This window comes from Engystomops pustulosus, chromosome 6 (genome assembly GCF_040894005.1).
Source record: "Engystomops pustulosus chromosome 6, aEngPut4.maternal, whole genome shotgun sequence".
In the NCBI taxonomy this organism is placed as follows: domain Eukaryota; kingdom Metazoa; phylum Chordata; class Amphibia; order Anura; family Leptodactylidae; genus Engystomops; species Engystomops pustulosus.
Window position 1 is genome coordinate 19,941,104 of NC_092416.1, and position 14,290 is coordinate 19,955,393.

Genomic DNA, 14,290 nt, shown 5'->3' on the forward strand with positions numbered 1-14,290 from the left:
TGAATGGATTATTGTAAAAAATATGTTTGTCTTCCCAGGTGGCCATATATAAATTCGCATAACAGGGGGCAAATTTAGCCCCCATGGCCGTTCCTGACTTTTGTAGGAAGAACTTTCCCTCAAACCAGAAGTAGTTCCTTTCGAGACCAAAATTTATTAAATTAATTATAAAATTCTTCTGTTCTTCTAAAACCCGTGTATCCTTCTCCAAAAATTCTCTAATAGCAGCTACACCTTTCAAGTGTGGTATGCAGGTGTATAAGGAGGTAACGTCGCAGGTACAAAGGATAGTGTCATTGTCTACTTCAATATCCTTAATAATTTGGAGTAAAGCCCCCGAGACCTTAGGATTACTTTATTCTATGGAGCACATAGAGAAAAACACATACAAAAGTGATTGCGCATCTATGATTGAAAGGAAAAGGAAATCCGTACAAGGTAGTGACATCATGACGCCACCATTGCTGCGGTGCAGCCCCTTGTAGAATCGGCTTCCATCATATAGAAGATAGAGGAGAATTTCATCATTTCAGAAAAGCCTAAATAAATGTAAAATCTGAGACAAAACATAGAAATATGGCCGCCCGGATGGTCTCGGTTGCGGTCGTCTCCAATATTTTAATACTTGGGACAATCCACGGGAAGGACGCATCTTGTCTTGTCCAGGGTCACGTACCCCGGGTTACATCTGCAGCCCTCCTCGCACAGGGTGGCGCATCTTTTGGCCCTACTGCTGCAGGTGCTGCGGCACGGAGAGAGACACGTGTCGTATGTGCCGTTCTTCCCGCAGGTCAGACATTTTGCCTTCTCTATGCACCCTTCTCCCAGCTTCACATAGCCTTTAATGCAGAAGCAGCCGGGCACACACTGGTCAGTGCACACGCCTTCTTCAGGGTCTGTGCAGGTCGGTGGGCAGGCGCTCCCGCATGTTTCATATTCTTGGTTGGATCCACATTTCGTGTCAGTGTCTGAAAAAGTATAAAATGATAAGAGAGGGAGGGGCATAATGAAATAAACTTCCCATATGATCGATAATTTGGGAAATGTCAATAATATGATTCATTTCGGAGGGCATTATATTATATTTAACTCATTCAGGGGGTTCACTCTGCATACAATTTATTTTACCAATAGACTGTACAGTCACTTTTTTACCCATATCCGGACACTAAAATTTGACTTTTATTAGAGTTTCATTAGAATAGTATAAATCAGTGCAAAAGTATTGGGTGACATTAATATATACTATTTTAATGATCGTATTTTAGTGTTGGGATATGGGTCTGTACAGTCTTTTGGTAAAATATTTTGAGCCAATCATTGGCCCGACCTTCGTTAAACTCTACATACAATTCACACAATACATACAATACACACAATACACACAATACACACAATACAATTTGGGGGGATTTTTATGATATAGTTAATTTGGGAGGACACTTAATATTCATGCATGGGTATTCCCATTACAGAAAATTAATGTTATTGTTTTATAAAAAGTTATACAAATTTACAATATAATTTCTGTATCCATTCCTCGCAGATTTCTAGATCTCTGCTTGCTGTCATTCTATGGAATTAATAATAATAATTCTTTATGTAGCCCACACAGATTACACAGCACTGCACAGAGCTTGCCATATTGGTCCCTGTCCCCAATGGGGATCACAATCTAATCAACCTACCAGTATGTTTTGGAGTGTGGGAGGAAACCTGAGGACCCAGAGGAAAGCCACGCAAACACGGAAAGAACATACAAGCTCTTTGCAGATGATGACCTGGATGGGACTGGAACCTGGGACCTCAGCGCTGCAAGGCTGTAGTGCTAACCACTGAGCCACCCATGGAAAGCTACATCCAGTGGACAGAACCATGGTCACACAGGTGCGCGGCTCTGATTACTCCCTGTGATATAACATAATTTAACATACATAATGATAGTGTAATCAGACAGGAGGTTGTATTAGTTGTAATTAATTTGCATGGAATATGAATATACTTATGAATATAGTGGGGGGTCTGTATGTATTAGATATACATTGAACTCTTGCCCCACCCCAGTGCACATGGGGCTATAGCTATGGAGCATCTGTGTACAAAGGTTCCTGCACACATATCGGACATCTATCTGTCACGGCTATTGGTACCGCAGGCATTTTGCACCTGACAGGTCATCCCTTTAAGAGGGATAAAGAAAGAGAAGCTAAAAAAAATACACAGCCCCATGCGAGCTCCACTGGATACATAAGTAATATTATAGTATATGTAGTGTGTGCCCTCTTATGGCTAAGCTTAGACCCTACAGTGATGAATGGATTCCTGACATAAGAGCTTGGACTAGTTTATTTTTCTACTTGGCGTTCTACGTGGATCGCAGTGTAATATGGGGCGTGAAAATGTATTTTTAATTCATGCAAAGCAAAAAAATGACACGTAATTCTGCAGTGTGAGCACTCTGTGTGCATTCTGTTTTTCATGCACTAGAGGGAGCAGTTGTACTTCTTGTACTATGACTCAGGAGTACAATTCCATCCATGATGATGTAGTGTAATGTAGGAGCCTATAGATGGCAGACTTTATGTCTTACAATATTTGATATCATAATCACATGACCGTAGGCAGTTACATCACTATGGCTGACAGGTAGATCCCCTCCAATAGCAGTCCCCACCTTAAGACAGCAGGAACAGATGAAAACTATACATGTTACAAATACTATAAAAATCACATACATTATTATGTTTTGTTTCATTCTTTTGGGTGATGAATTGATACATTGAAAAAAAGTGCAGGTTCTTAGCAAAAAATCTCTTAGTGGATTGTATACACAGCTTTATTGGGGTCTATGTGTGTCCGGAGTAACAGACTACAAAGTTACCCTGTAGTCAGCACCAATATTATTAGAACAGGGAGGCACACTAAAGGAACACAGGACTATAGCCTATAACCATGCAGACTAAAAACTAGAGCATGACAGCTGTATACACAAAAGAATGGCAGATTTTTCACCAAGACAATATAAGACAGTGGGGGTCATTTACTAAGGGCCCGATTCGCGGTTTCCCGACGTGTTACCCGAATATTTCCGATTTGTGCCGATTTTCCCTGAATTGCCTTGGGATTTTGACGCACGCGATCGGATTGTGGCGCATGTAGTATCCGTCGTATTCGGAAAAACCGCCGCATTTAAAAACAGAAAATGTGTCGCGGAGCTTGCACTTACCTTCACTCAGCCGGCCTCGGTGTATTCAAGTGCGTTACGATGCTTTTCAGCGCAGCAGCACCATCTGGTGGACGGCGGAGGGACTACCTTAGTGAATCCCGGCCGGACCCGAATCCACCGCAGAGAAGGCGCCGCTGGATCGCGAATGGACCGGGTAAGTAAATCTGCCCCAGTAACTAAACCTTTTTTTATTTCTCAAATGAATAGAACTGACTATAATATTAAACTTAATTAGGTAAAGCAGCTTCTATGAGTCTTGTTTCTGCTCTTTCTCCTGTAGTGAGCAGTATATCTGAAAGCAGTGAGAGCTCTGTCCACCTCAATTAGATAAGAAGACTAAGAATTAAGGACTAAGAGTAATTACACTATCCAGAGAATGTCTGTAAAGAGTTAAGTCATTAGGAACCCAATCAGGTTCTTATCAGCTGTCATTGAGACTGAGCTGATTTATCCAAACTGTTTATATAAGGAAGAAAGGAAGGGGCAAAAAAAGGACATATGACATTTTTTCTTTTATTTCACAAATGAGTAGAGCTGATGATAATATTAAACTTAATTAGGTAAAGAAGCTTCTCTGAGTCTTGTTTCTGATCTTTTTCCTGTAGTGAGCAGTGTATCTTAAAGCATTCAGAGCTCTATCCACCTCAATCAGATAAGAAGACTAACAATTAACTCCTAGAACATAGCTACTGGATGTTTCTGTTCTGAGGAGTAATGACACTATCCAGAGAATGTCTGTAAAGAGTTAAGTCATTAGGAACCCAATCAGGTTCTTATCAGCTGCCATTGAGACTGAGCTGATTTATATCAACTGTTTACATGTTGAAGAAAGGAAGTGGCAAAAAAGGACATATAAACAATTTTCTTTTATTTCACAAATGAATAGAGCTGGTGATAATATTAAACTTCATTAGGTAAAGCAGATTCTATGAGTCTTGTTTCTGCTCTTTCTCCCATGGTGAGCAGTGTATCTGAAAGCATTCAGAGCTATATTCACCTTAATCGGATAAGAAGACTAAGGATTAACTACTAGAACATATCTAACATTTTAGTTCTTAAGAGTGATAAGGTTGTCCAGAGACTGTCTCTAAAGAGATAAGTCACTAGTAACCCGATCAGGTTCTTATCAGCTGTTATTGAGACTGAGCTGATTTATACAAACTGTTTACATAAGGAAGAAAGGAAGGGGCAAAAAAGGACATATGAACAATTTACTTTTATTGTACAAATTAATAGAGCTGGTGATAATATTAAACTTAATTAGGTAAAGAAGCTTCTATGAGTCTTGTTTCTGCTCCTTCTCCTGTAGTGAGCAGTGTATCTGAAAGCAAAAAGAGCTCTGTCCACCTCTATCAGATAAGAAGACTAACGATTAACTACTAGAACATATCTAACATTTCAGTTCAGTTAGAAATGATTACACTATCCAGAGACTGTCTGTAAAGAGTTAAGTCATTAGGACCAGGTTCTTATTAGCTGTCATTGAGATAGAGCTGATTTATACAAACTGTTTACATAAGGAAGAAAGGAAAGGGCAAAAAAAGGACATATGACATTTTTCTTCAATAAGATATTTTGCTTTTCTTATATCTTATATCATATATACTTTTGATTAACAAAAAATTCTCAACGGATTACTCGCACTTTTTAAAAAAAAATCAGCTGCTATGGAGCGATGCAAATGTGGTTGCACAAGTAAACACACCCTTAATGATTATTACCTAATTATTTCCAACCAATTATATTGTTGGGACAACGCAACTTATGTAAAAGTACTTATGGCACCCGATCAGGAAATATTAAGAGGATAAATACAGAACATTCCAGGTTATTAGTACAAGTTTGGGATGTTGGATAGTAAGGCAGAGCTCATACTCACTCGTCTGTAGCTCCACTCCCTTCAATAGAAAGACGACACCTGCAACACAATAACCAGCAAAAACATCCGGTTTAGTCCTTGAACCTGGGACCCTTCTCCCCTACTGATCTGCAGATTCTGTCTGTCTCTAGTACCACACATAGGACTGAGCAGGACAGCTCCGCTCTCACCTAGTGGCAGAGTTGTGTAATTGCAGCTCAGCTGCGATTCACAGCAAAATACTATTAAAAACCAAAAAAGTTTGACAGAAATCACAGGAGTATAAAAATTTTTCACTCACATAGAGACGACAGCAGTAGCACAGAGGTGGGTGTCACGGTCAGTCCCATCATCTCTTCTTTTTTCTGTAAAGTTCCAGTTTTTAGGACCTCTGCTTGCTTTCAGTGATTGGAAACTTGCAGGGTTTGCTATCAGATATTACAGTGCTCTATGACTAATATGGATCAGCAATGAAGTGGAGGAGCAGCTGGTACCTACCTGTGTGACTGCCCAGGTGTGACTTCCTGCTGCTGTTGGGTGACAGGTATATATCTTATATGTTGTGTAATTGTAACAGGTTGTACCTTTTAGATCTGCACTTAATTTAGTATTACGCCATTGGTGTCACAATGTTATCTGCAGACAATGGCAGCATTGTTATATCCTGGAAAACCTATAAATGCACAAAGGCTTCTGAGTATTCTCTGACAGCAATAGCACCATACTACTACTCCTGTCCTGTACTACTACTCTTATCCTGCACTGCACAGTGCTACTACTCCTGTCCTGTACTACTACTTTTATCCTGCACAGCACAGTGCTACTACTCCTGTCCTGTATATATGGGCACAGTACTACTACTCTTATCCTGCACAGCACAGTGCTACTACTCCTGTCCTGTATATATGGGCACAGTACTACTACTCTTATCCTGCACAGTGGTACTACTCCTGTCCTGTATATATGGGCACAGTACTACTACTCTTATCCTGCACAGTGCTACTACTCCTGTCCTGAATATATGGGCACAGTACTACTACTCTTATCCTGCACAGTGCTACTACTCCTGTCCTGTATATATGGGCACAGTACTACTACTCTTATCCTGCACAGTGCTACTACTCCTGTCCTGTATATATGGGCACAGTACTGTACTACTACTCTTATCCTGCACAGTGGTACTACTCCTGTCCTGTATATATGGGCACAGTACTACTACTCTTATCCTGCACAGTGGTACTACTCCTGTCCTGTATATATGGGCACAGTACTGTACTACTACTCTTATCCTGCACAGTGGTACTACTCCTGTCCTGTATATATGGGCACAGTACTACTACTCTTATCCTGCACAGTGCTACTACTCCTGTCCTGTATATACGGGCACAGTACTACTACTCTTATCCTGCACAGTGGTACTACTCCTGTCCTGTATATACGGGCACAGTACTACTACTCTTATCCTGCACAGTGCTACTACTCCTGTCCTGTATATATGGGCACAGTACTACTACTCTTATCCTTCACAGTGGTACTACTCCTGTCCTGTATATATGGGCACAGTACTACTACTCTTATCCTGCACAGTGCTACTACTCCTGTCCTGTATATATGGGCACAGTACTACTACTCTTATCCTGCACAGTGCTACTACTCCTGTCCTGTATATATGGGCACAGTACTACTACTCTTATCCTGCACAGTGGTACTACTCCTGTCCTGTATATATGGGCACAGTACTACTACTCTTATCCTGCACAGTGCTACTACTCCTGTCCTCTATATACGGGCACAGTACTACTACTCTTATCCTGCACAGTGGTACTACTCCTGTCCTGTATATACGGGCACAGTACTACTACTCTTATCCTGCACAGTGCTACTACTCCTGTCCTGTATATATGGGCACAGTACTACTACTCTTATCCTTCACAGTGGTACTACTCCTGTCCTGTATATATGGGCACAGTACTACTACTCTTATCCTGCACAGTGCTACTACTCCTGTCCTGTATATATGGGCACAGTACTACTACTCTTATCCTGCACAGTGGTACTACTCCTGTCCTGTATATATGGGCACAGTACTACTACTCTTATCCTGCACAGTGGTACTACTCCTGTCCTGTATATATGGGCACAGTACTACTACTCTTATCCTGCACAGTGCTACTACTCTTGTCCTGTATATATGGGCACAGTACTACTACTCTTATCCTGCACAGTGGTACTACTCCAGTCCTGTATATATGGGCACAGTACTACTACATACCTCCCAACATTTGTGAAAGGTATCCCCCTAAGCCACACCCCCAATCACTCCCTTGCCACGCCCCAAATTTTAGCCATATTATAATAATAAAAATCATCTCAAGAAAAAAAAAAAAATTATCCTCATTGGGATTTGAACCTAGAACCTGCAGTGTCCATGTACAATAATGTCACAGCGCCTCAACCCACTGAGCTATGACCTCTGTGATTATGTAGGCTGAGAATTTTGGTAACTAAGAACTATGACTACTGTTACATTGTGACACAGATTTAATGCCTTGGTATATAGAGAGGGATCTTCTCAGAGATGATTGTAATTATTGCGACTATTATTGTTATTATTATTATTATGGAGATTATTATTATTGAGATGATTATTATCATTTTTACTATTATTAATAATCGTCTCCATAATAATAAAAATAATAAAATTAATAATAATAATAATAGTCTCAATAATTACAATAATAATCTCTGAGAAGACCCCTCTCTATATATCAGTGCATTAGTCTGTGTCACAATGTAACAGTGGCAGATAACACTTCTTAGTTACCAGAAATCCTCAGCTCTGTATCACTGGGCTTATAGCTCAGTTAGTTAAGGCTCCTGTCTACAGTGCAGAGGGTCCCAGGTTCGAATTAAACTTTATTTAATTAAATAAAGAGCTTGTGTCTGGGGAAGCCCTGAAGACCATATATGGACAGATGCTGATCTGACCTGATGACGTGGTCCCTGCTCTCTCTGCTAAGCCGACACTTCTCTGAAAAGGATTCCCTGCCCGATGTCTGCTCTGGGGAACCCTAGGAGATGCAGTGACCATATATGGACAGATGCTGATCTGAAGCTGATGACGTGGTCCCTGCGCTCTCCGCTAAGCCCGACACTTCTCTGAAAAGGATTCCCTCCCGATGTCTGCTCTGGGGAAAAACGGTAGTTTCCCGGCAAAATCGGGACGGTTGGGAGCTATGCTACTACTCTTATCCTGCACTGCACAGTGCTACTACTCCTGTCCTGTATTTGTGGGAACAGTCCTGTACTACTACTCTTATCCTGCACAGTGCTACTACTCCTTCCCTGTATATATGGGCACAGTACTACTACTCATATCCTTCACTGCACAGTACTACTACTCCTATCCTGTATATATGGGCATAGCACAGTACTACTACTACTGTCCTGTATATATGGGCACAGTACTACTACTCTTATCCTGCACTGCACAGTGCTACTACTCCTGTCCTGTATTTGTGGGAACAGTCCTGTACTACCACTCTTATCCTGCACAGTGCTACTACTCCTTCCCTGTATATATGGGCACAGTACTACTACTCATATCCTGCACTGCACAGTGCTACTACTCCTGTCCTGTATTTGTGGGAACAGTCCTGTACTACCACTCTTATCCTGCACAGTGCTACTACTCCTTTCCTGTATATATGGGCACAGTACTACTACTCTTATCCTGCACAGTGCTACTACTCCTGTCCTGTATTTGTGGGAACAGTCCTGTACTACTACTCTTATCCTGCACAGTGCTACTACTCCTTTCCTGTATATATGGGCACAGTACTACTACTCTTATCCTGCACAGTGCTACTACTCCTGTCCTGTATATATGGGCACAGTACTACTACTCTTATCCTGCACTGCACAGTGCTACTACTCCTTTCCTGTATATATGGGCACAGTACTACTACTCTTATCCTGCACTGCACAGTGCTACTACTCCTTTCCTGTATATATGGGCACAGTACTACTACTCTATAACTGTCCCTCACACCAAAAAATATCCTTATAAACACAAGAAAAAGGAGTGTGCTACAAAGGACCTGAATGACATGAGGTAATCTTTATTAATTCATAAAAGTACGTATAACACACAACTTTTAAATTCAATTAAAAATACACAAGTACTGCACAAAACAAAGAAAGGAGGAAAGACAATGCTTTATTCTCCCTCCCACCACCCCTGACCCCTGATTGTGTTGGAACAAATGGTTCTCTCACAAGTCGTACGGTAAGTACCTGCATCAACATGGCATCGGTAGCCACAATTTCAATATATACAAATGTGCAAATCCACAAATTAATGTATTCTCACAAAAGTCTCCCCTACAAAAGATAACATAAAGATCCGTAAGAAAAACAGAGTGTAACCATATGACCAACCCTAATATTCGGGAATACTTTGTCCAGCCCAATTACTCGCAGTCCTTTCGTTTCTCCTCCATGGCATAATCTAAAATGCATTGCACCCGAGGAAAGTGCCTTACCCTGATGAAAATGGGAATGTGCATTGGTTCTGCGAGATGTTACTGGACCCTCTGAGTAGTCTGCCCAATGTAGACTTTGCAACATGAGGGCATCAATCACATTCTTGGTTTCACAATTGATGAAATGCCGGAGGGGGAGAAGCTGTTGATTTTTTGGATTCTGAAACTCTTTTGTTTGTTGCCTCAGTGGACACACAGAGCAGTCCCCACGTGGGAAGGTGTTACAGAGGAACATTGGGGCTCATCTACTAAGGGTCCAAACGCCGCACTTTCGTGGGTTTCCTGACGATTTCCGTTTTGCCCTGAATTGCCCCGGGATTTTGGCGCACGCGATCGGATTTTGGCGAATCGGCACCGGCTTTCACGCAACATAAATCGGGGGACGCGCCAGACGGATTCGGAAAAAACGTGGAATTAAAAAAAGAATTTGTGACATAAGATCAAGCACTCACATGCACCTGGACAAGCAGGTGCACTCCGGCGGACCTCGGCGCAGTAGCGACACCTAGTGGACATCGGGCGCACGATCTTAGTGAATCCTGGCAGAACCCAAATCCACGTCGGAGAACGCACGTGGGATCACGACTGGACCGGGTAAGTGAATGTGCCCCATTGTTCCTAACTGAATCCTCTGCTCTATGATTATATATATTACATATAGGGTAAATGGATACAGTATACACTGACCGCAGTCACTGATATTCTGTGGTGAGTGTGTACTGTATGACAAAGCCCTTCAGCAGGAAACATCCATCATAAATCGGGTGTGAGATTCTCTATCTCAGGGTCTTAGGAGTCTTAGGGTGGAGTTATGGGGGGTGGGGGGGAGCAGGGACTACCCACAGGGATAATTAGGCTGGTAAAACCAGAAATCTCTCTCTTTGTCTCCTGACCCTCCTGGACAAGCACTTAACCCACGGAACCAGGTTATATATTGTGTGTGCTTTCTGTGTATGCATAGGACTTTATAAGAGTAATTATAACATAGTACTTATTATAATATAGTAGACTTTATACGTGGACCTATAGATGTTCCAATTGTTCTGTGTTTTACCATATATACATAAGTGTCTGCAGTGAGTGTGTATATATTAGTGTAACTACATATACAACCTGTAGCCGTATCCCATTCACACCTGGATCTGTGCCCTGCACGTGTATTGGAGGAGTAGATATATAGATGTCTCTATATGTACATGTATACGGTCAGGTACTGGATGTGACTCCTGCTTCAGGGTATATACAGGAGCCCCTGTAGTAATAGAATATATTGTATATACATACACATTACTGGGGGCCAGGAGGGGTCAGGAAAGGAGGTTTGTGTGTAGTTGTGTTCTCTATGTATTTTGTATTGTATTTATGTAGTTACTTTGTCACATGTATGTTGTTAGTAAAGTGTTTTTGTATATAAGTATCTGCGAGGGTTGTATGTTACTCCTGTGATGTATGAAGGACTGGAGTGGGTGCGTATGATAAATAGCACAGACTAAGGGGCTGGACAGAACCACTGGAACCCATAGGAACTGAGTAAAAAGAACCCAATCCCCAAAATCCCCCTTTATCGGGCTGGTAGCTGGGAAACAGTAATAAATAGTCGAGGGTCAGTGCAAATCACTAAACCTATGAAGCTATAATAACTTACAAGGGGGCACTAAACCTATGAAGCTATAATAACTTATAAGGGGGCACTAAAACCATAAGGAGGGGCCAGTTATTCAATGATATTGGGCATTTGACGTTAATACTATCCTAAATGACCATATCAATAGGGGGTCAGGGAGCAAGCTGAAGCTGAGGAGGAGGTGGGGACACTAATCCTATGAAAGGGGGCCCTGAACCCATCTACAACCCCAACGTTCATCATCAGAGATGAAAGTGTTGAGAACATTTCCCCACCGGTTGCAGGTCTACCCTTGTAAAAACCATAGAGAATCCAAGAGCCACCATGGAGTCCTAGAGGTATCTACCCAACGTTTACCCTACAATGAAGGTTCTCCTAATCCCCGTGGCATTTAGCATCTAAAAAGGCTTAAATAGGACATAAATATCATTGGGGGTCATTTACTAAGGGCCCGATTCGCGTTTTCCCGACGTGTTACCTGGATATTTCCGATTTGCGCGGATTTCCCCTGTATTGCCCCGGGATTTTGGCGCACGCGATCGGATTGTGGCGCATCAACGCTGGCATGCACGCGGCGGAAATCGGGGGGCGTGGCCAAACGAAAACCCGACGGATTCGGAAAAACCGCTGCGTTTAAAACAAAAAATCTGTCGCGGAGCTTGCACTTACCTTCACTCAGCCCGGCTCGGTGAACTCCAGCGTGTTCCGATGCTTTTCAGCACAGCAGCGCCACCTGCTGGACGGTGGAGGAACTGCCTTAATAAATCCCGTCCGGACCCGAATCCAGCGCAGAGAACGCGCCGCTGGATGGCGATTGGACCGGGTAAGTAAATCTGCCCCATTGTCTCACACGTGAAGGTAACTTGTGGCTATAGTACTGGTTAGGCATTTGGCAACTCACCGGTGACCATCCGTGGCTCTATGGTGGAGGTGTAGGAATGCAGTAGGGGGCTCCAGACACAACTTTTCTTCAGCCTCAAAAATACCTCTCTAATACACAGGATTGCATATGTTTCTCAATAACTAGCAGGTAATTAGTAATGCAGGGTATGAGGAAGCACTAGCAGTGACGCAAATGTCTACTTTACATATCTGATTAATATTTCCTCATCAGTGCGGCAGAATAACCTGTTCCCTTCCCGCTCCGCAGTTCTATGACGTATGTGCCCGACGTGCAGTAATTACTATTAATGAGACACAAAATCTACTTTAAAAGTGAGCTGTAAATTGGTTGAAGGCAGAGAACTCAGGACTGAAGTCAAGCTCTCTCAGACATAAGAATTCCCTTTGCTGTGACTGACGGTCCTGAATCCAAGGACATCATAACCGAATCTCCCGAAGTCTAGTGCAGGATGTCTGTCACATAAAAGGGGGTTTACTTAGGTGCGGAGAGCTTGACTTCAGTGCTAAACGCTCCGCTGCCTTGATTTTGCAGTGTACATTGGTTGTATAAAGCCATGAAGGCAGAGAACTCAGGACTGAAGTCAAGCTCTCTCAGCCTTAAGAATTCCCTTTGCTGTGACGGTCCTGAATCCAAGGACATCATAACTCAATCTCCCGAAGTCAGGTGCAGAATGTCTGTCACAGAAGAGCAGATGTTCTGAGGTGCGGAGAGCTTGACTTCAGTGCTAAACACTCCACCTCCTTGACTCTGGATGATGCCACCAACCTGGACCATGAAATAAACATAATCTAGAAATGGTTTAACTGCACTTTAACACTCTAGTATTGGTGTATTAGGTCAGGTTCTGCCCCCATGTAATGTGAAATAAAGTTTTATAATGTGCTGAAATGATTTAGAATGCTGACAAAAACATTTTGAAAATCAGCATAGCATAGGCCATTGGAACCTGTCACCAAGTATGTCATTTTTAGCTGGTGACAGGTTCCAATAGCCTATGCTATGCTGATTTTCAAAATGTTTTTGTCAGCATTCTAAATCATTTCAGCACTTTATAAAACTTTATTTCAACTTACCTGGGGCAGAACCTGACCTAATAAACCAATACTAGAGTGTTAAAGTGCAGTAAAACCATTTCTAGATTATGTTTATTTCATGGTCCAGGTTGGTGGCATCATCCAGAATATGAAATTTAAAATGAGATGTAAATTCTCTTTCATCTAATAATTTTCTCTAATGCTGATATCTGCTGTACACCATGGGCAGAGCAATGGTCAGTGCAGAGGGAGCAGATGTGCCTTGTATTAAATCAACAGTAGTTCTGTAGTTTTTTAGTAGCCGCATCCATAGGTATCAACAGATTAGAAATTTATTTCACAGTACTTTTGCTCATAATAATAATCTTTTAATACTTGATTAAATTTCTTCTACCTGATTGGTTGTTTTTTCTTCACAGTTGGTGGCGCGATGTCTCTCCGAATTGCTGTTGCTGTGGCTCTGGGTGAGTTGTTAGCGTTAAATATACCTTGAAACTATTTAGACCCAGTGGATATAGATGCGTATAATTTTACATATCTATATACAGGTGAGGTACAGGATATACAGGATAATTTTATTCATTGATAGCAAATTACATAGCAACTTGTGGTCACATTTGTCTGCAGTGTGGACAATGCTCTGTGAGCTGAATGTGACAGCAACAACTGCATGTATCAATGTAGAATCCGTAATCACAGAGCGTTGTCTCTGTAACCACTTCACTGCCGAAACTAGCAAAATCCGAAATGTCAATATTTGATGTGGTTATTTAAGAGGATGATACTTATCTAGAAGAAGTCCCACTCTACACTGTAACTCCATATAATGGGGGACACAGGACCCCCCAATCTAGTGATCCCACTCACCCAATGATAGGACGTCTATACTGATCAGAGGTTGTTATGATGAAATATCCATTTAATTTCTAGCATTTCTTGTATGTTAGTGGATGGAATGGATATTCTTTTTACTAATTTGATGTTTTTTTTGTGTTTTTTAGTTCTCACAGTTTTAAGCTTCCAGGAGTTTGGAGTCTCCGTGGGTAAGATTCTGCCTTAGAGGAAATAAACCAGTGTAAAAATAGCATTACAGATACTCC

The 14,290-nt window shown here is 41.8% G+C and overlaps 1 protein-coding gene across 1 annotated transcript; it reads right to left on the minus strand.

The window, feature by feature from the left end:
- Positions 1-340: 340 nt before the first annotated feature.
- LOC140134622 (mucin-5B-like) lies at positions 341-12,178 on the minus strand. Its single transcript, XM_072155068.1, has 5 exons — positions 12,154-12,178; positions 5,583-5,614; positions 5,386-5,449; positions 5,106-5,144; positions 341-968 (listed from the first exon to the last, which is right to left on the minus strand). Exons 1-5 carry the CDS (start codon positions 12,161-12,163, stop codon positions 619-621), a joined length of 495 nt encoding a protein of 164 aa, XP_072011169.1. The 5' UTR covers positions 12,164-12,178; the 3' UTR covers positions 341-618.
- Positions 12,179-14,290: the final 2,112 nt, after the last annotated feature.

Bases quoted from the DNA above. Each gene is read 5' to 3' on its own strand.
- LOC140134622 (XM_072155068.1), bottom strand. The intron at 5,450-5,582 runs GTAGGTACCAGC...GGAACTTTACAG, and splicing joins ACACCTGGGCAGTCACACAG to AAAAAAGAAGAGATGATGGG. The intron at 5,145-5,385 runs GTGAGTGAAAAA...ATTGTGTTGCAG, and splicing joins GCTACTGCTGTCGTCTCTAT to GTGTCGTCTTTCTATTGAAG.